This window comes from Panthera onca, chromosome F2 (genome assembly GCF_046562875.1).
Source record: "Panthera onca isolate mPanOnc1 chromosome F2, mPanOnc1 haplotype 2, whole genome shotgun sequence".
Taxonomy (NCBI): domain Eukaryota; kingdom Metazoa; phylum Chordata; class Mammalia; order Carnivora; family Felidae; genus Panthera; species Panthera onca.
In genome coordinates this window covers 3,537,121-3,564,122 of record NC_138356.1, presented here as the reverse complement: position 1 = coordinate 3,564,122, position 27,002 = coordinate 3,537,121, and the positions used below count along the sequence as shown (strand labels likewise).

Genomic DNA, 27,002 nt, shown 5'->3' with positions numbered 1-27,002 from the left:
AACAATATTTATTTATATTTATATTTATATTTATATTTATATTTATATTTATATTTTTTATATTTTCCCAGATTTTTTTTTAATGTTTATTCATTTTTGAGAGACAGAGAGAGACAGAACGTGAGTGGGGGAGGGCAGAGAAAGGGAGACACAGAATCTGAAGCAGGCTCCAGGCTCTGAGCTGTCAGCACAGAACCTGACGTGAGGCTCGAACTCATGAACCGTTGAGATCATGACCTGAGCCAAAGTCAGGTGCTTAACAGACTGAGCCACCCAGGTGCCGCTAATTTCTTAACCATAAGCCATCCTCTTGATGCATAAATCCAATAATGTTATATATGCTGGTATTCTCCTTGCTGTTCTCCTGTGATGGTACTTTTTTATTGCTCACGGGTTGCAATTATAAAGGTTACAAAATAGTAATTGTGCTAGCTTTAATTCTTATACAATTTCTATGTCAGCTGACGGATACACACCTGCATGGCCAAACAATCCTATAGAACTGATTGGTTAGTTTCATCTGTGTTAAATAGCCTCTGTATTTAATTGGTATTTTCATGGTTACCCTTAGAGGTATTATTATAGCTCGTTTTATAGAAGGAGATGGCGCCTTTAAAGAAGTTCTGTAACTTCCCAGTGGTCATACTCTGTTATTATTTTTAAGTCTGCTCTTTCTCCTATACAAAAATGACTGTCCATAAGTTTAAGAAACACATTCAATGAATATTCTCTGAAACTAGCTCCTAATAAACGAATTAATAAAATATTTTTAAAAATACTATAATAAGAGTGGCATCTGGGTGGCTCAGTCAGTTAAATGTCTGACTTCAGCTCAAGTCATGATCTCATGGTTCATGAGTTTAAGACCTGCACCTGTCTCTCTGCTGTCAGTGTGGAGCCTGCTTTGAATCCTGTCTTCCTGTCTCTCTGCCCTTCCCTCCATCAGTTTCTCTCTCTCTCTCTCTCTCTCTCAAAATAAATAACATTTTTCAAAAATTGAAAAAAAACCACTATAACAAGAATGAGTAATATTTAGAAACAGATGGGTAACTAATAACTAGTAGGTATAATTAGCTGTATATATAACATATGCTACATTAAAATAAAGTCTAAATATTATAGTTAGTCATTGCATTGCATTTATATTTTTGCTTCATGTTGTCAACTAAGGACTCATTAGCACATTAGAAAAATTAGAAGAGAAGTAACATATCAAATGCTAAGCTGCTGTCAGCAGCTAGTGGTTGAGTTTCCACATTAGCCAGAAGAATATGGAACTGACAATATTAACATCATTCACCGCTATTAGAGTATGTCCTGTGTTTTGAAAGATTGAGAAATCTAACAAAAGCTAAATATGGATAATTTGGGACAATGGTAATGCATCTTTTCGATGGTGATTTAAAGAGCAGTGTGAGTGGCTAGCACGAAGGAAATGGTCAATTAATCGGAGCGAGAGGGGAAAAGAGGAGGAGCTGTAGCAAGAGATAGAGAGAAGGCAGTTCCATGGATGCATCTGTGTTTAGGGAAAAGGCAATGATGGAAATGCAGAATTGAAAATTATGAATGAAGTTAAATAAAAGGAGTGGGTGAAGTTATGATGGTATTTGTCTAAATTGATGACAGACGAAACAGATGGCAAGGCCATGTGAAACATCGATGCTTTAGAGAAACACAGAAAAGATCCAGCAGAAAGGGGCTATATCCACAGTTCCTTCTATAAGCAACCTATAGTCTAAGTGGAGGCAGTAAGTCCAAAGATAAATGTAAGACAGAAATGGGGTATCCTCAGAGCAATTCAGACAAAACACTAAGGAGAAAAGTTAAGAGACAAGCATGAGCAGATATATAAGGCAAGAAAGAAGTCATCTTGTTAAAAGAAGGAGAGGGTCTGATACGCATATAGAGCAGTGTTACGGGAGACGTATAGTAGGATGTCCGAGAGGGTGATTCCTTGGAAGATTTGGACTGTCAGGCTGACCTCCCCCCATGAATTTCATAGGTACAGGTATGTAACAGATTTATGCTAATTTTAATCCATCATTGAAAAATTATATATGGGTTTGCATTTCCATACCATTAACAATTTTTTACTTTGGCATTTGTTATTTATCCTTTCCTTCACACTGGAATAATATATTTATAATTTATTCTGCCCCAAACATTGTTATTGTGAATTTCACCGTAGAGTAACTGAAATGATTTAAATTTTGAATATACACAAATATTAAGAAATATTAAAATAAAGGTAGTGAACCTTTCTGACAAGTTTAAAGCCACATAGTCAATATATTTTGGAATACTGAAAATTTGCATGAGCAAAGCAACAAATAATTCATTTATTCATTTTATTGACACATAGTAACATGAGGAAAACAGGAATTGATTTAAATAATATTTTTCTTCAGGGATTTGTATTCATATCCAAACAGAGAGTAGATAATGGTAAAATACAATCCGAATTTAATTGAAATTTTGCCACTAAAATCTCAAAGTGATTTTATTCCTTTGGCCATGGGGGATATCCCAAAGGAAACAGATAAAGTGTGTTTTTGCTCTTTTGTTTCCCCTAAATATTCTCCCCTTTGGGCTTGATCCCATGAACCGTGAGATCATGACCTGAGATGAGATCAAGAGTCTGACTCTTGACAAACTGAGCCACGCAAGTGCCCCAAGAGTACATTTATTTTGATGAGCTGAATAATGTATAGAATTGTTGAATCACTACATTGTATACCTGAAATTAATATAACACTGTATGTTAACTATACTGGGATTAAAATAAAATAATAATAAAAAATAAATAAATAAATATTCTCCCCTTTGCTTCTTAATGGCATTAATGTAATTAGAGGTGGTTAATGTGATAAACCTGGATTTACCTTTGCTTCAATCTGCTTAGTATCTGGATTCTGAAACAAAAATTTGATTTTGCTCTTGCCATCATCTGAAGAACCTTTAAGCTGAGAAAACTTATACCTCCAAAGTACAGCCTAAAGGGAACAAAAAAAGAAACATATGCAAGTCAGCATGATTAATATCTACATTCGAGCCAAGAAATAGTTCCCTTTTAAGTAGTAAAAGTTAATCATGTTAAGTTAGTACGATATCCCAGTATTAAAAAATCAATTAAAATATATTGTATATATTATGTTTACATTTATATTTATACATATTACACATTTATATTTATATCCATATAATAATAATAATAAATATCTATACCAAAGGCTATAATTTATTATGCAATATATCCTTTAATTTCCAGAAATAAATTTAATAGCCATGAAATAATTATTTCCAAAAATATATGCAAATAAATCAATTTGAATATCCTGCTTTATATTATCATGAAATATCATCCAGTTCACTTAAAGCATATGTCTATGCTAGTGAATAAGCAAACCATTATTTGGTTTTTTTTCTATTAATAGAAGTGATAAGGTGATTCTGAATTGACAATTCTGTAGATATTCTGTAGTATTTTCTCTTAAAGCTCAAACAAATCATCTGTAGCTTTGTCAAGATAAAAGATCAGCCTGAGTAAATAATTATGACAAAAATTTACATAGCATCCTCATGAGAATGAAGTAGAATAAGCATTTTACAGAACTAGCCCATCTGTCTATCTCAGTCAATATGATTATTTGACTAAAAGCCTTCTTCCAATATCGCAGAAGCAAGTTTAGGCAGTATGAAATATATGTAAGAACCAATAACGTTAGTTACAACATAACCGTGCACTTCCTGTTTGACTAGACAGTGACATGGGACCCAATGACATGTCCAAAGATTTTTTTGTAAGTGATGTTCCTGTATTTTTTTATTTTAGAAAAAAAAACAACAACTTAGAAGCTTGTACAGAAAATTCTTACCACACAATTTGCTATATTATTAATATGTCACAAAGTATGGTACAGTGTCACAGTTAATGAGCCGATATTGGCACATGATCCCTAACTAGAGTCCACCATTTATTCAGCTTTTCTTAGTTTTAACCGAATGCCTTTTTCTTGTACAAGATTCCACCCAAGAATTTATTCACTGTGCCTTAGGCTCCACTTGTCTGTGACAGTTTCTCAGATCCTTGTCGGACTGCCCTTGGTAATTTGAGGAGTACTGGCCAGATGCTTTGTGGAATGCCCCCTCCCGGACTTTGATGTATTTCTCATAACTAGATGGGTCACAGATTTTACAGAAATGAAACAAGACTCTGTCATTTCTGTCAATAATCCCAGTATATATTTCTAAAAGGTTTCCATTTCAAATGTTATTACAATGGAGTGAAGTATTAAACTTCATTAGGTGACCTTAACATGATCAATAATTCATTTAAACATAAAGATATGTGAATAAAAAGCATGGCTTTACATACGAATTCTATTTCTTAATATTCTTCCCTATTAAAGTTTTTAATAATACTTTGCATGTTTCCAACCTTTTAAAATTTATTACCTCTTGTTTTGTATTCTTATATAGGATCTTTTCTGGAGAATGTTCCATGTACACTTGAAAAAAACGCATATTCTGTTCTGGTTGGGTGATGTATTCTGTGTATGTCTGTTAGATATAGTTAGTTATAGTCTTGCTCAGGTTCCGTATTTCTAGATTTGTCTTCTGTTCATTCCATTATTGAAAGTGGAGTATCAGAAATTTCTAACTATTTTTATAGAATTGTCTATTTCTCCTTATATGTTGAAAATTTAGCAAAGCTACTCCATAGTATGGCTGCCTCAGTATCCATTTAGCTTGGTCAAGTGGCCTGCGGGACCTTAAACTGACATTAGCCCCCTGTGCACGTGTATGCCCTAGAGAGCAGCCGCAGAGGCAGAAACATGTCAAAATCCTGATATGACTCCCCAACAGCCCTGCGAGCAACATAATCCTGTCTCCTAGGGTCTACATGCCTTGTGCACCACTTAGATAAGACCCCTGTCCGGCTTACCGAAACCTTGCTCTTTGGGTATGAACTGACCAACCCAGCCTTAGCCCAGGAACCCTCAGACACTCCACCCATGGGCCCTAAGAAAAGGCATGCACCCCAGGTCCTGTCTCGCTGTCTGTACTCTTCTTTGACCACTACGTGTGGTTCCTCAAGGCATGTCATGTCTTTCCTCCAGGACTTGTGAGTAAAAAACTCCTGTATTTCAATTTCTCTTAAAGTCTGTTGTCAAAGTTGGGGCTCACCATCTGGAACCCGTGCTCCACTTAACAAATGTTAATTTAACAAAGTATAACACTCCAATTCTGTCAGCGTTTAATATATTTGGGAACTCTGATGCTTGCTGCCTATTATAATTATTAAATCTTTTTGAATTAATCCTTTTATCAATATATAATACTCCTTTTGTCTCCTGTAACAGTGACATTAAATCTATTCTTTCTTTTATTGGTTTATCCACAAGCTCTCTTCTGGTTCCATACTTTGTATGGAATATCTTTTTACATCATTTTTATTTTAATCCACTCAAGTCTTTACATCTAAAGCTAGCCTCTTATAGACAGCATGTAGTTGGATTATTTTTTAAAAGTGTATTCTGTGGTGAGGAGGAAATTGCAGTTATTGCTTAACGATTACAGAGTTTCTGTCTGGGGTGAGGATAAGTTTTAGAAACAGGTAGCATGAATCAATTAATGCCATTGAATTGTACACTTAAAATTACTAAAATGGGAAATTTTCTATTATTTTAACACAATAAGAACAAAACTTTAAAAAATCATTCTGGAAACAATATATCTCCAAAATCCACTCACAGTAAATGCTAATTAAAATGTTTCCACTTTAACAAGTATAATGAAATAACAAAATCATAAATTGCTTAAAAAAAGTATGAGAAAATTATCAGTAATGACACTAATTAATTTCTACAGCATGTTTTGATTCTTTACTTATCACCAGACAATTATAAAATGGTTATTTTATGTTAAGTATTTGCTAGGTTTAGATAAAAAAGACATTTCACCATCCTGAAGACATTAATCTCTCTACAAATAAATGTCTTTCCTTTCATTCTTACTATGGGACTACACAATTTATAAAGAAACAATATCCAATATTATAAATTGTCATAAACGTTTCTTTACATCTATTATTACACAGAACTATCTAGCAATAAAATTATCTGGGACAATTAATTTTCTGGAAAAAAAAAAGTTAAACCTTTAACTCACAAGTTCCTCTAAATAAAATTCCTTCTGTTTTAAAGAGCGAAATAATTTAGACAATCCACATCATAGGAATACTACATAATGTAAGTGAATATTGAATAACTTTGAAAAGAGAGAGTTCTAGACTTGGGAGTAACAAGAAATTTTATACTCATTATGTACAAGTAATGTATATGTACCAAAATGAAAAGGAAAGCAACAAACTTAGCGGCATGTAGCAGGATATATGGTATAGTATGACTGCAAACATAAAATAAGGAAAAAGATAATTAATATTATAGAGAGGTCATTTGAGAGAATGAAAAACTATCATTATTTTTAATAAATATGACAGCATTTTTGATCTAATTAGAAATAAAGAATATAATAGCATTAAAATGACCCAGCTTTTTCTGAACATCTAATAAAAATCACTGAAAATTATAATAACTAAAGCTAGCAAGGTTATATTGAAGCAAATATTTGCATAAAATTTCTAGCAACAGAATTCTTTAAGACAATAATTTTATTATTTATTTTAAGCCTTAAAAATATTAATATTATTTGATCCAGAAATCCCATTTCTAAAAATTAACTGTAAGGAAATATGATATATGAAAAACAAAGGAAAGTGTAAAACACATTATTAGTAAATATCAAAAATGGAAATTCTGAACATTTCGCATTAAAATAATGCTCATTTTTCTATATTTGCATAGAAAAATGCAAAAACTATAATGGTAAGGAATGGTAGGGACATGAAATATCCTTTATATTAATCATAGATGAGATAATCATATTAAAACATAGGAGCTTATAAAAGCCTAGAGGGAAAATGTCTGCCAAACTATAGCAATCTTATGTAGCTCAGGTCCAGGTGTTAACTTACTATTAGATCAGCAACTTTATTTTTAGCTTGTTTACCTGTAACACTAACAGCTTTCATATTCTCACATGATAATTTCAAATAACTTTGAAATCATATGTCATATGAAGTCATTGTAGTGTAAAATGGGAAGTTACTCTTTCAACTAGATGGCCTTTCAAGAGGTCAAACAGACGTTAGAAGCTCATTATTTTAAACAGAGTAACAAAGTTATTCTGGGTAAAAAAAGGCATTTATAGACACATGAAGGAGGTTTGGAAACTTTTTAGAATATGGAGCATGAATCCTTGGCTGTGAGTAGGATGGTCCAAAGATGAATAAAGTAGTCAATGAGTCTAACAAGGAACAACCGAAAGATTTGTCAATTAAGAGGTAATGATACTAAGTTAATATCATAACAACTTCTGTGACAGATGATAGCCTGATTTATCATGGTAATTACCCCCTAATGTATACAAATGTTGGATCACAATGCTGTGATCCTAAAACTTATATAATATTGTATGTCCACCGCACTTCAACAACAACAAAAGTAAATCGGTAGCAAAATAAAGCATGCACTTAAAGCACTTAACATGGCACCTGGAAAATAGCATTCAATAAATGTTTGTAAATATTAAACAAACAAAAGTTAATGCAGTAACTTTGTTACTTTGGGAATTGGTAATCCTCATAGAAATTCATTAAGGCCAATTTGGAAGAATCTGAATCTGAAAATATTACCAATAAAAGTTTCATCGGCCCAAAAAGGGGCTTAATTCAAGAACTCTTTGGCAATCTTATTTCTTATGCCAATATTTCATTTTTAAGCTTCTGATAAGCATGATGCCCACTATGTTAAGAATATTAATGATGAGTAGACATCACTGTGTTTTATAACATGTTATTTATATCGCTATGGTGAGTACAGCAGTGGGTTCCTTGTAGCTGGCTCTATGGCGGACCAAGAGAGGATGGTGTTGGTGAGATGTGTATGGAGAGCGGAATTGCTTGTGGCTCTTTAAGAGACTTTGATGTTCTTAGGAAGAAGATGCTAGTGAAGAATAACGGGAGTGGTTGTTCTTTGCCTCAAGACCTTTCCGATCAGGACAGAAAGTAAACCAAGATGCAGTGATAAGTTCTCTATAAAATACAAGCAGAATTTTGTTGGAAAAATGATCTAGCATGATGTCACAATAAAACTTTAAAAAATAGATGAAATTTTTGTCTCCAGTTTTTTATTATGGAAGATATATGTATACACACACACATATATATGCATATATACATTAATATACATATATATGTGAATATATATGTATATATACATTATATTCACAGTGTAATAATCACTAGTTGCCAACATGGAATGAGATGAGGAGGATTATAAAGATCAGTAACCCCTCCTCTTTGATCACTTATTTTTGGTGCCCTCTTCTCCATATACTGACTTAGTTTCCATTACCAGTACGATATTAAGATCTTTTCCCTATTATATGGGGCGACTGGGTGGCTCAGTAGACTAAGCGTCCAACTTCCACTCAGGTCATGATCTCACGGTTTGTGAGTTCCAGCCCCACATCGGTCTCTGTGCTGACAGAGCGGAGCCTGGAGCCTGCTTCGGATTCTGTGTCTCCCTCTGTCTCGTGTGCTCTGTCTCTTTCTCTTTCTCTCTCTCCAAGATAAATAAGCATTAAAAAAATAATTTGAAAAAAAATTTTTTCCTATTATAATGTCTATATCTCAGAAAAGGTAATGCATTTTGGAGGCAATGCACTGAAATAAAGATAAATCCTGACCTAAGAGGCGAGAGTATTGAAATGTAACCCAAACTTTATGCCCTACTTATAAGTTACATGACCTGGGACAAGATTCTTAATTAATTGGAGTGTGAGTACATTCTGTCATAAAGTAAAAGTAGCAATAGATCACTATCCTACTTAACGGGTGACTGTGATAATGGATGAGATGATAATGTGATGCAATTGCTTTGTAAATAGCAGGGTTGTCTTCCTATTAGTTAAAATTAGTTTAGTAGAGTTTTTGCAATAGAACAGTGGAATGTGGCAAATTTTGACGTGAGAAGACCTCCGAACACAGGTAGCAATAATCGTGATGATTCTGGGAGAATATGAAAGTAGAGGTGAGAACTTTCAGAAGACAAAGACTGCCTTCCGGACCCGTCTGTAGTCTTCTACGAAGAAAAAAAAAACCCTTTATATTTAGTTTTAAAATTAAAAAGTTACTTGATCTTAAACCCAAGCCACAAAGTACATTGCATTTTGAGAAAACATGTCCCAGTAAATGTCATAATGATTTCTCATTGCCATCAATGGTATTGTATAGACTCCTGGTTCTAGTTCTATCGGGTCTGGAAAACATCCTCCCTCTCTGTCTGCTCCTATGACTTCCTTGTGTTTCTTCCTCTTATCTGCATAAAGCTTTGATGTGTCATGGCCCTAGAGTCAGAGCAAAAGGGGGAGTGAATAATGGAAGAATCGCGTGGAACTAGTGAGGATGGGGAGAATTTTTGACCGTGAGTGCCTAGACCCTTTCAGAGACATGTTTATTCATTATTTTTCATTTTCATTTGTTTCATTTGTTTCATTTCAAAACCTCTGAAATGACAATATTTTTTGTCATGCTGTGTAATGCTTCCATCCAACTCTGCCCCCTCAATAGGCGACACAGCCCCCTCCACAGATCCACACTCGACAGAGAAAGCCAGGCTCATCATTACACCACCCTCCTTTCCAGAGTACTGCAGTATTGAAATACTGGCTGATAGGGGAATATCACACCAGAGTGTTTTCCTGGTCAGCACAAATGGCACGTGCAGGGTCCCTGCTGATAAAGTTAGGGCACTTGGACAGGGGATCTAACAAGGACAACTTGTATCTGCAGGTGTTATGTGGTGAGAAGTATTCATTATTTCCCATTTGGTGTACTTCCGGCATGCTGCAACTTGTCTCCTGGTATCTGAGAAGACTAAAACTGTCAGGGAATTTGTCAGAGGGGTCAGTGGAAACTAGGAAATTCTAGATGGTAGTACATAAAAGATGCACAGGAAAAAGAAGATGAGTTGGGGGGGGGTCTGTAGGGTTTCTAGACAGCAATCTGAATAGATAGAGGTCTTACTTATTTTATGATTGAAATTTTTCCCCCAACGAATTTCATAGCAGCTCCATTCTTACCATTTAGGTCTTCTAGAAATATTAATGCCTCCAAGAGTCTTTTCCTTTCAAAATATTAAGCAGCCCTTCTGAGGTCTTCCGTTTCACAATACCTTGCTGATTTCCTTCTTAGACCTAACTGTAGTCTGTGAGCATCCTGCAAGTAGTTGGTCTGAGTTTTACTTTTAACAGAGTAGCTGGTATGCAGGACACGATGGACCTAACTTTTGTGAAATACATGCATCAAGGCAGAATCAACGTTAAAGAAGAAAAATCTTCCTTCTCTTCCCTCTTATGTGGTTGTCATGGCATCGGAAAGTTGGGGAAAACCTACTCAAATGAGAATTTTATTTAAAAATGTGGAATTTCCAATGTTAGAGCAGGCAACATTTTAACAACCAGAGATCAATAATGTCACTGGATTTGGCAAGCCATGGTCTCTGTCTTATCCAGATAACTTTAACCAAAGGGCCCTATTTGGGGTTGGGAAATTCTTGCCACCAGCTGGAAGCTTCATCTGTTGAAATTGATGGAGATCAAGTGCAAAAGGGGTAAGAAAAAGAAAAAAGCAGAACAACAAAAAAAAAAAACCAAACACCACTAGCAATATATAAAGAAGTTTCTGAATATTTTCCAAGTGTGGAATTTGTCCCAAAGACTTCAGTATAAATAATCACAGACTAGATTTTCACTTGCCCAAGACTTTCCATGGATGAATGCTTCTACCTGCTCCTGGAGAAAAAAGTCAAACATGGTCAAGTACATTTGGTGAGGTTCATTAGCACAATAAAGTCTGAGGATATTTTCAGAAATGAAACTCATTTAACTTAGTCTAACCAGGTAGTTTTCCCCATGGAATACATTTAAAATAAAATGGCACTATAAAATAAAATGTTTAATGAATTTAAGTATTGTAATAAGAGATCCGAAATGCCTTCTTGATTTATTAAAACATTTGTTTTTGATAGTCAAAAACAGTGTTTAACTCAACATATTCTTTGATTACATGGGATGATAAATGTAAAATGTATGTGGCATTTTGAAGATATGCTTAAGTATTTTTAAGTGCCTAAAAGTTGCAAGTAAAGTTACTACATGCACGAAGAAAGAACAACACATCGAATCACAGCATTTTCAATATTGTAGTGATAATAAAGTCATTGAAGACAGTCAAAACAAAAAGCAAGTAGTATGAAAACATATAGTAAAATCCTAATGACCAAAGTATTATCACAATTAAAGATTATGAAAAAGAAACTCTGCAGAACAAAAATCATTTGCCTTTTAGATACTCTTTATAATTAATACATTTTTTTAAAACAGTGCAGACAAACATAAATGCTAAAAACCTCTGGTCCAGTCCATTTGGGGTTTATAATTTAAGGTCATTGTTCTCAAACCAGCGTGTAATCCTTATAAAATGCACCTACAAATGATGACTGGACATGAAATGTGGCTCTATCATCAAGCAAAATATTTCACGTGAAGATAATGAGGCACGTAGCATGTAATCTATCATTCCTTCCTGACACTGAGTCACTTGATGGGTAAACATGTGAACGGACCATAAGTAATATAAAAATACTTTGTTGAGTGCCTGGGGAGCATTCTGCGTGTCTGTTGTTGTCCTTCCATGGACATACTATTACCATGAGCATAGAACTGTTCTAGGTAAGCTCTTTCATGCATTTCTTCTAATCCCTCCAGGAGTTATGCAATAGCTACAGTATTTCCACTTTCCAGGTCATACGATTAAAGAAACAGCATAAGCAATCATAATATTTCACAGCTAGTAAGTGGGAATCAAACCGAACTACGTCATTCTCCATGCTCCATATTCCTGCTTTTATCCCAAGCTGCATCTTTGATCTTCTATAATTATGTGGCTAACTGAAAAAATCATGGACCCAGTTACTGAGTATGACAAACTATAAATGAACTTTCACTACAAGTGCCTGACTCTTGTCTTAAAATAGAAGAGAGACCTAGAGCACCACCCGGTGTGAAACACTAAACCCAGGAAAGTACTGATTTTCTCAAACATAGTGTGCTAAGAAGGAAAGCTGGTGAAAGCAAGATGAAAGGGGCCAGCCAGATGTCCGAGGCTGGCTACTCCCCTCGCGTGCTTTTGGCTTCGTAATCTTGCTTGCCTCCTGCATTGGCCAACCGCCCCCGTAGCACAACTGATAAGTGCCCCCTCCCCTTTTTCTTTTTTTCTTTTGAGCCCCCGCAATCCCATCCATAACAAGAGGCCGACGCCAAGGCTCTGGGCTCAGCCTTTGGAGGTGACTCTGCTGGGTCGGCACCAGTGCAAAATAAACAGTATTTCCTGATTCCCTAAGGCATGTCACTTGTTTCTTCCTGGGCACTGAGTATTTGCTGTAACATGTTCTGAGTCATTGTTTCTTCTTTACACTGCTTTGCTATTTTGAGGTGTTTTTCCCTGCCTCTACAAGTTGAAAGCTTTCTGTAAGCTACTCATCTGTTTAAGACCCATTGCTAGAATTGGCTTAGAGTTGGGGAATGTTAGTGATCTAAAGAACTTTCGACATTTGCATAATTCCTTGAGGGATACAACCAAGTGACTCAGCTTAGTGAATGAATTCCCATTTGTATAGCACCAAGAATGTCTTAGATGCAAAGTATTCAAAAATATAATTCAGTGGTTACATATAAATGGAAAATGAAGCTATGCACATGACAGTGAAAAACTTACATGTTGAACCAAAAAAGGCAAAACCATCTCAAACACAAACTTTCTTAGTCTCCATATCTGTTCACAGTTTACCAGCATTGATTTTTCATGCCCCACAGAAAAATCCCTCTTTAAAAGAACGGAAACAACTTCTACCTAAAAAGGTAATGTAAACATCATGTCACCTATCTTATGAGAAATAGAAGTAGAATATTTTACCAGATGGGGGGCAAAAACACCAGAAAGAACAACCTACATATATATTACAACAAAAAGGCTTTGAAAGCAGGATATAATTTGACTCTTCCTAGAACACCGAACACCTGGCCCTTGACATTTAATTCATGTTTGCCCACCAATAACCACACATACATTCTTTGTTTCCTTGCCAATTGTCTTGATGGGCCTTCAAGTTAGGCAGTAAATCAAACCTTCCACTCGGCCTTATTCCCATTTTGCATAAGTCTTCCACTTTGGCAAGAAGCCCAAGCATACGTATCGCCTCTTGCCTTCAATCTATCCACCCTCCCCAACCCTGAAATTAATTCACAACAACTTTTAATGTTTTCAAAGAGGCTCTTCCCTTCTCCTTTTTGTGGGTGTGCTAGCAATCATATTTGGTGGAAAACCAGAAGAAACGTCTTGAAAACTATTTTCCTTTACACACCTTTACACTTCCCATTTGTTCTTCATGCGTGTAAAATTTATCTTAATTAAATGTATCTTGGGGCCTAATTACATTTTTACTTCAACGCCATACGAATGTTAAAATTTTATAAGTTTGAATGGTGATGACAGAGGGATAAAAAGAGAAAATTCGAAAGATCACAGAATTAGATGAAAGCTTATGCCTTTCACTTATTTCTTTAGGTGATATCATATTCATCGATATACTCATTACTAGTCGTTGAATTACTTCTGTGTCTTTGAACTGTGCTTGAGTCTGGATCAGAGATTACAGTTAATATCTCCACCCGACTTAATTGTAATACATTATGTTAAGTGCTGTGCTGGGGTACACCTACAATTCTCTGCTTTTCAAGAAAGGACATCAAAATCAGACGGGTGAAAGAAGGCTTTCTGGATGAAGATTCGCACTCGGGGGTGAATGTAAATTGTGGGGGTGTTATGTGTAAAAGCATGGAATATGGCTGAGCCTCCAAATGCTGGGGGGGGGGGGGGGCGCGGGGGGGGGTAGGATGCAGGAGATAATGCTAGATTACAGGCAGAAACCAGAGCATTCAGAGGCTTCTATACTACGCTAACAAATATTGTCTAAAGGCAGTAGGAAGCCACTAAAGTAATTTAACAGGAGAAACTGGAGACATGGCTGAATTTACATTTTCGAAGTACCATTAATCTGGCAATTGTGTGAGAGAGGGACCAAAGGGTGATAGAAATCTATGTCTTTATAAGGCCCTCGCTTCTTGCCACAGTATCTGAAAGTACCCAGTTCCAGATGTGTTTTCATTTAACTGTAGATTTCTTGAGAGGAGGGACCGCATCCCTGGTTGGATACCTAGTGTCTACCTGTGGTCAAGGCAGAGTTAACGCATAAAAAGAGTCTGTCCAATAAATAAATCTAAAAGGACGATGTGGGTGATATTGCAGAAACCCAAGTGAGAAGGAAAGACCCAACTCAGCAAACCTCATCTAGATTCATTCAGGAGGAGTTGTTGAGGAAGAGACAGGAGGGGAGAAGACAATTCAGGCTTCTTTTGATAACTAAGAATGGAATGCAGAAGAGTCATACCAAAATGGACAGCAAGTTCAGTGTTGGGCAGACTGTGTTGAGATGTGTTTAACATGCAGCCTTAGAGATCAAGACGTATACCTGAGCTGTAGTTAACAGCACAGAAATTCATTATCAGGCCAGCTGCCTAAATTAAAGACTGAGTAAAACAGCCCAATCAAGCTCAGAGTTAGTCTATCAAACATATTTTATTTAAATTTATTCCCCTCAAACGGACTCTACCTACAGGGAAATCTAGGGAGAAGTAAAAACAATTTAAAAACCAGAAAACGTGGGGCGCCTGGGTGGCGCAGTCGGTTAAGCGTCCGACTTCAGCCAGGTCACGATCTCGCGGTCCGTGAGTTCGAGCCCCGCGTCAGGCTCTGGGCTGATGGCTCAGAGCCTGGAGCCTGTTTCCGATTCTGTGTCTCCCTCTCTCTCTGCCCCTCCCCCGTTCATGCTCTGTCTCTCTCTGTCCCAAAAATAAATTAAAAACGTTGAAAAAAAAAAAAAAATAAAAAAAAAATAAAAACCAGAAAACGTGTTTTTAAAATTCAGACTTTGTGAGTCACTTTAGAATAGCTTAAAGTCATCAACTGATATACAGAGTACTTATTTTAATCACATCCATGAAAAATGCTACAAAAGACTAATCAAAATATATGTGAGAAAGAATGCGCTAACATGTTTCCACCTATACGTGGACATGATGTGGCTATTTGTTATTATTAACATACTAATTTTCTTTTGAGAAACCTAGTATGTCATGTGCATAATAAGAACTGGTAAGAAATTTTGGTCTTGTGGGTATGAATTTCTCAGATCCTTAGGGTTTTGGTTTGTTATTGTTGTTGTTTTCTGGCAATATAATAAAATTCAGCCATACTCTGAGTTCATATTACCAATCCTCTATGCAAATCAACTCTTTTCTAGTTGTTTCTTTTTAACATGTCTGCACAATCAGCTGCCAGCTCAACGGATAGTAACAGCTATAGAGAGAAAAAGAAATGAGTTCCCCGAGATGTTGCATCCAAGCCACTGTGTCTGTGCCGTGTAATCAGCATTTCTGTTTCGTCTCCAGGATGACTGCAAGTTCCTCCTCTGACAGAGATGAAGCACGTTATTAAAGACCTGCTAAATTAATACATAAGTATCGGCGTATCTTTATTTTTGAGGCAACACCATCCTTCACATTAACTAATTTGATTTCTAAAATTTAATTATGAACTTTATTGGTATGAATCCATTATTTGTTTTTTCTCTCCCTGAGCCTGATAAAAAAAAAAAATCCCAAAATTCAAAGACATTTGTATTTCTAGAAATTGACGGCTTACCTCTTTTTCAGGTTTATTAAGTTTCTTAAAATTCTAGTTCTGATAGTTTCCTTTTGACTCAAACGTCAAAGGCATCACTTGGGAAACTACTGCATTCATTAAAGTGGCCACATAATGAATTACCCTGGGATGCACCGTCTTCTTTTTTTGCACGGCAACATTTCGATTTAGGTAAAAAGACCATACAATTTGGCAAGCAGTTGAAAAGAGTCGGAATTACATATGAGGGCATATGTGAATGTAAAGTTTTGAACGGGTCTACACAGGGTGGGATATATGGGGGATCCCAGTTTTAGAGCCTGATGAGTTTGGAATAATTTCATATCTCAGTTGATTGGTAAATGAAACCTGCCTGCCAGAAATGTGTTTGTATTAGAGACCAAGAAGTCTCTTGGGATAGAAGGCATTCTGAGATGAGTAAAACCAGTTGCACAGCATTGCAGAGTATAGGGAAAAGCCATCAGAACTACACCCTGGAATTTTAAGTTTCTGATACAGTATTTATAGTATCTGGATCCTATGGTATATCACACTACACGGGAGGGTGTTTTCCCAAGAAACTTAGAAAAGTCACTTAACTAATGAAAAAGTAAGATAGCATCCTTCTCATTTTTACAATGAACATAGTAACTCCTCGGTGACTTCTCCAGAGCTACTTTCACGAAAATAATGCAACAGATGTCCTGCAAATCTGCTCCTTTTCCAGTATATTTCTTTTTTCCCACGCCCTTGCTCAGGTCAGAAACTCTGGTGTTGTACTTAGCTATATCTTCTCTCCCTAAGCACTCCTGTGTATCCTTATTATGAATTCCCCGCCACTCTGCATTCTCAAAGCCTAGTCTACACCTCCTCTAACCCTTTCCCTCCCAACCTCAGCTCGTCTTTGTCTCCAAAGCACCACAAGGGGGCCGGAGTCATCATGGCTTGCCTCGTGTTACTAAGAGAAGATCTTAGTGGCTTTCCACGGCCCTTGGTGCTCCGAGCATCTCAGCCCCCGTCCGCCTCGTCCCCGTAGCCAGGATTATTGCAGTGTACCTCTGAGGTGATCTCCCACCGTGGCCCCGGGGGGACCTGCCCTTTAACTTGGTGGCAGCCTCGCGCTTCGGCCAGTGGGATTTTGTGATTGCCCCGGCAGCAGGGGCATGCTCCGGTTGGTTCTCCTTCTGCCCACCACCCCAAGTGCAGACTGGCAAAGGAGCCCTGTGCAGATCGCTCGCCCGATCCCACACAAACGCGTGAGAAAACAGAGGAAAAACAAAATTACGGCTGTCGTCGTGAGTCTGTGGCCGTAGTTAACCGCCGGGAGTGCCAGATCTTTGCTGTAAAGACCATGGCTCCTTACGGGGCGGGGGGCCTAGCCACTTTTGACCACGGCTCTCATGCTCTCACTCTCCTGCTCCTGCCCTCTGGTCCTGCCCATCATCTGACCTCTCAGGGTGTTCACACATGCTGCTTCATCTGCCTCCACCCTGGGCCTGGCTAGCCACTCATGACCTAGGAATTTCGGGGCGAAATGTAATTTTCTCCAAGTGCCACCCATGGGCCCTTAACCTGGTTACATGCCACCCTGAACTCCTTTCGCTGAGAACCACGACCCTCAGGATTACTCGCTTAATGTCAATCTTCTCCTTCTCCAGAACAAAGACCTTCATGAAAGCAGAGACCCACAAGGACTGGATTGTAGCAGACAAACGTGTTGATTGATCCAGAATTCGAAAAACACCGTGGCGTGTTGGGGATGGCAGCACGGGAAGGAGCAAGGTGTGGTCGGTGCGGGTGCCCTGCCGTCCTCACAACTACCCGGCCGTGGGAAAGAAACGTAGGCGGACACCTCTTACGCAACCCTCACTATGCAACCCTCCCCATATCCATTCATGCAAACTTTGCAATAATCATATGGAAAAGATGTCATTCGCATTTCTATTCTAGAAAGTAGGCTAGAGCATTTATGCGATTTGCAAAGGTCCTGAAGGTGTTAAGGGCCAGGGGACAGAGGCAGCTCATTAATGAGTTCTGAGAAATCTGAAAGAGAAGGGGGGGAAACATGATGGATTCCTGGGATTAGATGAAAAGACAGGATCTATGGTTGAGACAAAACCCACCGAAAGATGGGCTGGTCGGATTAATGCTTGAGGACGTCAGAATCTATACTTCATATTTGACAGTTTACCATGTCTTTCTTTTTCAAAAACCTATCTCACTTACTTTTAGAATAATGCTGCAAGACAGACGCATAGCTATTACTATTATTCCCATATCCTATGTGGTAGTTTCAGAGGTTAATACATTATAGTAAAAAATTCCATAAAAACCAAAACTGATGATTGAAGAAAAGACAATCTAAGATAGAATGAGAAAATTTTAAGGCAGATATTCTTAATAATGAAAAAAAATTTTCCAGAAAAAAATAAAATATATCAAAAGGCCCAGAAAGGAATTAGAATTTAAAAATTTTAAGAGGCTGAGGAAGAGGGGGGGAAAAGATAGAAAATGGAAAAAGTATATAAAGCAGATTAGCCAAAGAATTTTTTACTCTTACCTGCTTTTGTTCTTTATATACTTTGAATTATAAATACAGGCAATAAAGCATGTATTAGTTTCCACATTACCTTATAATGTCCTTATATTGCAAGAAATGAATAAAAAAAATCCAGGATTTTACTATTCTGTTACATTTAGCTGATATACTGGCATGAAAACTTGGGTTAATATTTGTCTTTCAAACATTTTACTTTAGGGCTATCTTTGAAATGCTTGAGGGTTAAAAAAATTTACCTGATGGATTGTTTCCCTAAATGTCTGAGTTTGTTTTGCAATAAATGCAATGTTCTTCATTCTCCTAAAAGCAAAGAAGAAATAATTTATCTGAAGAAGAATGTAAAAATTCCATGAAATAGAATTTGATGTCTTTGTCCATGTTTGGGGGCTATACGTTACACAACTGGAGAAGAAAAATGACTGAAAAATATTGTAAAAAGGAAAAATGCTAAGGTTTATGTGAAAATCATTGTAACTATATCATAACATATGTATATTTAAGATTGAGGTTTATATGAAAATCATTGTAACCACATCATAACATATGTATATTTAAGATTCCCACTTATGTAGGAGACATTTCTAGAAAACATTCATTTAAATAATTTCAAACTTTCTTTTTGGATTTTTAGTGTCAACCTTTGATGTGAAATAGTTGAAATATTATAGGAAAAAATAGCATAAAATAAAAGAAATAAAGTTGAATTTCCATTTTGAGAGGTTCAACCTATGGGATTCATATGATAGTTACGTTATAATTATTAAACGCTTTTTAGGAAAAGTCAAACATACAAGGAAATGTGTGTGTGCATGAAGATCCTCAATCTTTAGGAGAAACAGTAGCTCAAAGCTCCTAATAATTAATGACCTTCAACTTACCCAGCCCATATCAAAGACTCTTGAAGATGAAAAGTGTAAATATAGGTCATGTCAACTTCCTTTCAAATTTTATCCTAAACACTGTAGAAATCAGTGTCTACTTAAAGTTATAAATGGATTAAGTAGATTAAGATACTTCATGAATCAGTATGTTAATGATGAATTTAACTCTGAAGCACAATTATTTCAGGAGACAAAGTCCTCTAATTTTATACAGAACATCGCAAAACCATGAAGGATGTGATTTCAGTTAGGGTGACGTTGTCTTTTACTCCACAGAATATAAGTTCCTAAAATGCAGTTCACTGTGCACATGTATGGGTTTTACAAATTTCCTCCAGATAATGTTTCCAATCTATAATCAATGAAAATTAGTATTGAGTACAAAAGAAAACATAAAATGACTATAGTAGCTTCTAACATATGACAGAGTCAATTCTTCAAAAATGTTACCTTTTTATTTCATAATTATCTGCATAGATCTCTTAGCCAATCATTATTTCAAAAATGTTTTTAATATGCTGTTAGTACTGACTCCTAGACATCCTGTGGTAGAGAAGCCTTTTAAGTATGTCATCCTAGAATTTCTCAAGGTCAACTATTAAAGCATGTTTTAAAAAACTATCAGCAACAATTTTAGGGAACGAATGGCTTCGGGGACTGTCCGGAAAACAGTAATATGAGTAATATTGTCTTTTACTTTTCCCGCGGGCTAAGAGTCAGGATTTACAGTTTCGCACACATTGCAATGGACATTTACATGGGATGAGCTCCAATTATAGCCAATGGAGGCTTTGAGGTTGGCTTCTACCATGGGCTGCAACATAAGGGCAGAGGGGGAGGTCTGAGGTGTAGGATCCAATACCTTCAACTTCATTTTAACCATTAGAGCTAAGTGCTATCCGACACAGATAAAACTAACCCTTCCTCATTTTTTTTATTTTCACAAAATTTCCTGGTTAAAAAGAAAAGTTTGAAAGTTGTTCTTCTAAATTATCAAGGGGAAGCAAAAATTAATTCCATTAATGCCCTGTGATTCAGTCTTGCCTCCATCCAATCAATGCCATCTGGATACCTCCGCTAAAATGAGCTTTTCCATAGTTAAAATCAGATTTTGGTGAAACTTCTTGGACCGTCATCAGGGGACCCGGTTTTCACCTCTAGCATTTTCTCCATTTCCTTCCTTGTAACTTATCTTTCATGATATTGAATATCTCTTCTGTGCATACGCTGATCATTTTCACCCTCAACTTGTAACAGCGTGTTTGACCTTGTTTACCATGCATTCTGTTTTCTCTGGAACGTCATAGGGTGGGGGATGCCCAGAGGAGGACAGATTTTGAGAATTTGGAATCTCGGATTGCCCAGGTTTTCTCCATCTCAGTCATCCACTGTTCTACTGGGTTTGTGCTGCCAACACTTCTGATCATTTCCTTCCTGTGTCTCAAACCCTTCAAAGGTCCTTCTGTTCTTACAATCAGATGTAAATTCTTTACTACGATGCCTTTCATAATCTGGTTCTTGGCTACCTGAAACTTGATCTCTCGTCTCGTCTGACCTCAAATTCCATGTTCTTCCTTACAGATTTGTCTGGATGATTTTACCCTTGGTGTCTCAATATCTAGAAAGCTTTCCTAGAGCACCCAAGACTGATATTTATATCCTCCTGTTATCTTTCAATAGACAGTAAGTATCCAGTTAACCACTTAATGTTACTACTAAGGGCTCTGTTTGTATAGGAAATTCATTAATGGATACAAATGATTAATGCATATGTGCATGTTTAAAGGGATATAACGGCAACAAATCTATACTTTTAGCTATGGGAATCATATTAGTATTGCAACATCATATTTTGACATAGTAGTGAGAAAACCTTGTCTAACACTGAAAAGGCTACATTTTAATAAGGAGGAAGATTACAGAGAACAACCTGAGCTGTTATATGGCAATAAGTTTCTAAGAGGGACTCTCCCCAGCAACACTAAGGGAAACAAAAGAATGTATAACCTCCTATCATGTTGCCAATGTAAACGGAAGTGTGGGGAGTACTATACTATTCAGTGTGTTTTGTACCGTCCGGAAATCCAGGGAGAAGGTTTTCCCCAGGGACATTCATGCCCAAGGGACAAGCAGTGAGAATGAGCTTGACATTCCCAGACCTCACTGCTTCCAAACCCGTAGCAGTCTAGGGTAGACGAAGGTCACGGTGACTCTATTCTCTTACTACGAGAATCTCTGATCCAGTCTTCTAACGAATTTTTTCAATGCTGTTTATTTTATTTAAAAAAAATGTCTTGTAAGAAATGATAAGTATGGTTGCTTTTTTTATGTATTAATGCAGCAAATGTCCCCTTTGCCCCTGTACTAACAATGTGGAACTTGCTCCACACGGAGCTCAATTAACCGCTTAGAACACCCTCCTTCCCTTTCCTGGTATCTGTGCTTTATCATAAGACCTTTGGTTTGCTTCCACTGTCACCGCAAGGCTGAGCAAGATGTAGAAAAAAATGTGAACAGCTAGAGGGTATCAGTAGTATTGTTGTCATGGCCTTCTCGAACCCAAACATTTAAAAAATCTGCTGGACATATACTCTTAAGGATTTTTTCCACAGGCATATCAAGTAGAGAAAATAACATCATTTAATTATTTTAATAAACTACTGGAACAAACACGTTTTAATGACAATGTAACAATTATCCTTCTTTTTTTTCTTTTTATATTTAAAAATAACTTTGGGGCTTATTCCATGGAGGGAGGCCACCTTCCTGCAGTAAGGCCAGCCCAGTGCTTTGTCAGGACTCTCCTGGCTTATGTGTGCTGTCCTGACATAATTATGAATAGCTCCCTATTGCTGTGCAAGTGTCACAGTTTCTGCGATGAGTACTCTGCTCATCATAAGCAGACAGACTCTTTCCCTCCCTCCCAATTCTCAGATGGCCTTGAAGTTCAGAACTTCTGGTAACAGTCAGAAAATGGAAAGAGGGTGATTACTACTCCCCAAAGCCTTTGGTTTATCCTGCATCAAGCTTGCACTGAGTAAAATCTCATCCTTACTAGATTGTGTGCCCTAGATGGCATCATGACAATTCGCTTATGGTCTCGACTCCTCATTCCTTCCCACGCGGGAATACCTTGACGTGTGTAGAAACACATGGATTTTCTCCCTTACCACACCAAGAGACCCTTCGTGGACCTTGACGTGGACTTGGATTATACTAGCCTTAAAGAAAAAAGTCGAAACAGATTCAGGCTTTCAGATATGTGTTCAGATGGATTTGATTTCCTTCCCTCTCATTTACAAGGTGTGAGACTTTCACCTTCCTCATAAGAGTTTAGGGACAATTGTGGCTATAATATTTTCTTTGTAAAATCACACTTGAGCTTTTTTTTGAACTTTAATCATTTTTAAAGTTATTTATTACATTAGTTTAATACTTCTGAATTTGAGCAATAATTAAATCAGTAAATGTGTTAAATTAATTTAATACTCGGGAGCCTACCCCGAGTTGAAGATTTTATTCAAAAGAAAATCTTTAGTCACAGGAAAAGTTCATGGCAGCCTCATCTGAGAGCCATCAAAAGAGCCATGGCGGGGCGCCTGGGTGGCTCAGTTGGTTGGGCGTCTGACTTGGCTCAGGTCATGATCTCACGGTTCGTGGGTTCGAGTCCCACGTCAGGCTCTGTGCTGACAGCTGGGAGCCCGGAGCCTGCTTCCGATTCTGTGTCTCCCTCTCTCCCCGCCCCTCCCCTGCTCATGCTCTGTCTCTGTCTCTCAAAAATAAATAAATGTTAAAAAAAAAAAAAAGTTAAAAAGTAAAATAAAAAGAGCCACAGCACCTACAGTTCCATAATTAGAGAAGTAACCTTTCGGCATTAGGCAAAGGCAACGCCCGGACAGTGAAGTCTGACCGGCGTGGGTGTACTACTTATTTTCACTCTGTCAAAAAAAAAATTGGCTGTCCTTAAATAGTGTGAGCTGTGTGACAATCTAGATCGCTGGGTCCTGAAAAATCCTAAGAAGTCCATACACCCACCTGCACCATACTTGGCTTGGGCTACTGGACTGCAGCACGGACCCCCATCTTCCCCAAGGTCCAAATCCTCCCACTTTCCAAGTGTTGCCTTCCTCACACATGTACATCACTGTCTTGTTTTCTTTACATCTGTTTCTTGAAATTCTGTACACCCATTAATTTTTAGGTAAAATACAAGTTTCCCAGGAGCAGATTACTCATGAATCCTTAAAATTATCGGGAAGGAATATATCGGTTTACTTCTTAGGCCATACTTTGATAAAGGAAGAAGTGGAGGGGACCTTAGAAATTGATGTGTCATGAGAGGGAAAAGATGTCCTCTGTGGGGAGGGGGGTTCCCCTCCTGGGGACCACAGTCCTAGGGACTCTAGCACTGGGAAAAGATTAGTGGTGGGTAAGGGGTCAATTGTGTTTTCTTTAAAGAAAGAAAGATCCTTTGTGGAAAAGGCACCCAATTAGACAATACAAGACCTTGCTAAGTCAAGACAGGGTGACAAGCATTTTCTCCCTGGCTAGAAACTCTAACCCCCCAAATTCCTCCACACTATGATTCTAACATGTTAGCTATAAAACTAAACTAAAAAAAGGTTTTCCCCATTTGGATATTGGAGATGTTGATGTAGAAAAATCATAAAGAAACACTTTGTGTAAAAAAGTTGTGTTTGGGGGAAAAATTTCCCCTCAAGGGCTATATCTTTAGTAAGAAGAATATATATAATATATACTATAAAATATGATGTATATGTATTATACATGTATATCCACTTTATATAGTTATAATGTTTTATGGAAACATGTTTGTCTTATTAAATTCACACTTGTTTCTCTATAACCAGAATAAAGCATGATTTATCTTCTATGAACAAAAATGAGGATCTTAAACAAGATTCATGGTAATCAATTAAAATACTGACAGGAGTTGGAGGTCATTTCAATCATTCTTAGATTACAATGCCCGCAGCACATTTCTTGGAGCTGACTTGAGCACATTACCTTTGTTGCACCATCAAAGCAGATAAATCCTGTGCTAAAGTCAATCGTGAGTCCCATTAGATGACTTTCTAGCACACATGCATACGTCTTGCACTAGACAGAACAGAAAACACTGTTACTTTTCATGTGATTGACCCAGTACCATTATTAATAGCCAGCATTCATCAAAGACTCTTTGACAGCTCCTATAATAAGTGGTTTATACGATAGCTAACGTAGTATCAGCAATAACTGTACGAGGAGCATAGTATTATTGACATCGTAGTGTTAATAAAACTGAAGCCGAACAGCTTTTCACCTGCCAAGGGGCACGCGGGGCCGAGTTTCCAATCCTGTGCTATCTGAACATGCTTTTACCTAGGGCTGCACTGACACCCCTTGCCATATCGGCAATAAAGCCGGTATAAAAGTGTTTAGGTGTAGGCAAGATTACGTTACGTTGCTACGTTCTAAAGCTAAACATCATTGCATTTTCATTAAGCCAAAAGTGAATTATTAAAGGTTAAGGTATTAATTCAATTGTTGGACTACCAATTTCTTGGATATTATTAAAGCAGAACTCGCAGGCACATGAACACAGATTCAGGAACCAAGGCGAAACGTGTAAGAACATCATTATCTTAAGAGTCTGTCATATAATGTTCATCTATGTGGTACAAGCTATTTCCCAAAGACATTCACCCCTTGTTTCTTATTTGTATAAACCTACTGATTCTTCCAAAATCACCAGGACTTTTTACACGAAGATGAGATTAAATTATAATGTTACTTATATAAATATTTTGGAAGACGAATAAAATAAAGATACTGAAATTTAACAGTAACAAATATGAAATGAAAACTTGGAACTTATGTGCCACAGGATGCATTTTTATGTCCAGAGGCCACCTTTATTTTCATTTAATTACAAACTGTACTGGGATGTTCAAATGAAGAAAACTACTCATAATTCACAAACAAGGAGGAAGAGAGAAAAGAAGAGAGAGACAGAAACCTATCTCAAGCAAATTTTCAATACCAATATTTACATGATATTTGTTTTATAATACTGTATATAAAAGTATATTAAATGAATCAGATTCTGACGATGAAGATGGCTAAATGCATCAAGTTGACTTCACCAAAAATCTATATTCATAGCTTTAAGTCCAATTTGCATAGGAAAGCTACAACTATGCCAATTATTCCTTCACAGTTGAATTTTTCAAAAACCAGCTCAGAAAACAAACTTAATGGGCCTTGTAAGTTCAGTTTTGGGTGTAATTTTGTTTAATGCATGGGCATCTTCCGTGCTTATATCCACCCATCACCACTTCTTTAAAACTACTATCAATATTAAGAAATGTTTGGGGCACCTGCGTGGCTCAGTCGGTTAAGCGTCCCACTTCAGTTCAGGTCATGATCTCACGGTTCCTGAGTTCGAGCCCCATGTGGGGCTCTGTGGGGACAGCTCAGAGCCTGGAGCCTGCTTCAGATCTGTGTCTCCTTCTCTCTCTGCCCCTCCCCTGCTCATGCTCTGTCTCTCTCTCTCTCTCTCTCTCAAAAATAAACATTTAAAAAATCTTTAAAAAGAAATGTTCAAGGCTACCTCACTCCCTCTAATGTAGACATAATTGTTCTCTATTTTCAATTGCTATAAAAGAATACGTCAGGTGAAAACACCTTCAGTACAGAACATGAAAATTTATCTCATTAAGTTCAAAATTACAAATAGAATCAATTCATCAATAACCATTAATTTGAAACAGATATATAAATTGAGACTCGCTAAAGTTTAATTCTATAATTTATAATCTTTAATAAATATATATAATGAATATAATTAATGTTTTAAAAACCTAACACTTGATTTATTGTTTAATTTCTATTTATTTTATAATGAAAATTGAATTATAGTTAGAAAAAAGTGGAAAACTATACTTTTCAGGGATAATTTGCAACATTTGAAAGATTTTTACACAATTATATATTATTACATAATATTTGAACATATATCACACATAAAATATTTTTTAATATGTCCTTTTGGATGACAGCTAAATGTCTATACCTGGATAAAACATGTAATAATAATTAAAGAAAATCAATTTTGTAAGTCACATGCTTTCATTAAAAGTTCTATTTTAAGGGCACCTGAGCATCTAACTCTTGATTTCAGCTCAGGTCATGATCTCAGGATCATGGGATAGAGCCCCATTTGGGGGCTAACAAAAGCTAACAAGGTGCTAATTTTTTTTTTGAATGTTTATTCATTTTTGAGAGAAGAGAGAGGGAGAGAGTGGGGGAGGGGCAGAGAGAGAGAGGGAGAAGAATCCAAAGCAGGCTCCAGGCTCTAAGCTGTCATCACAGAGCCCAATGCAGGGCTCGAACTCAGGAACCATGAGATCATGACCTGAGCTGAAGTGGGACTCTCAACCAACTGAGCCACCCAGGCGTTTCAAAGCATTAAATATTTTACTTTTCACTTGCTATGTGCAAGCGAATGGTATTGTGAGACGGTGCAAAGAAATGCATTGCTCAGGACATTACCTTAGAGAATATGCAGCCCAGAACCAAAAAAAAAAAAAAAAAAAAAGTATTAAATTACATCAAAACATCATAATGTTAT

At 36.9% G+C, this 27,002-nt stretch overlaps 1 protein-coding gene across 3 annotated transcripts in view; it reads right to left on the bottom strand.

Annotated features, from left to right (window-relative positions):
* Nucleotides 1–27,002, bottom strand: part of SNTG1 (syntrophin gamma 1) — an 882,155-nt gene that overhangs the window by 29,576 nt on the left and 825,577 nt on the right. For all 3 annotated transcript variants that reach the window (XM_060610497.3, XM_060610498.3, XM_060610499.3), the window contains 2 exons: nt 24,395–24,487; nt 2,883–2,993 (listed from right to left, as the gene is read on the bottom strand). In XM_060610497.3, the coding sequence (XP_060466480.1) occupies nt 2,883–2,993; nt 24,395–24,487 (204 nt within the window). The remainder of the gene's footprint in view (nt 1–2,882; nt 2,994–24,394; nt 24,488–27,002) is intronic.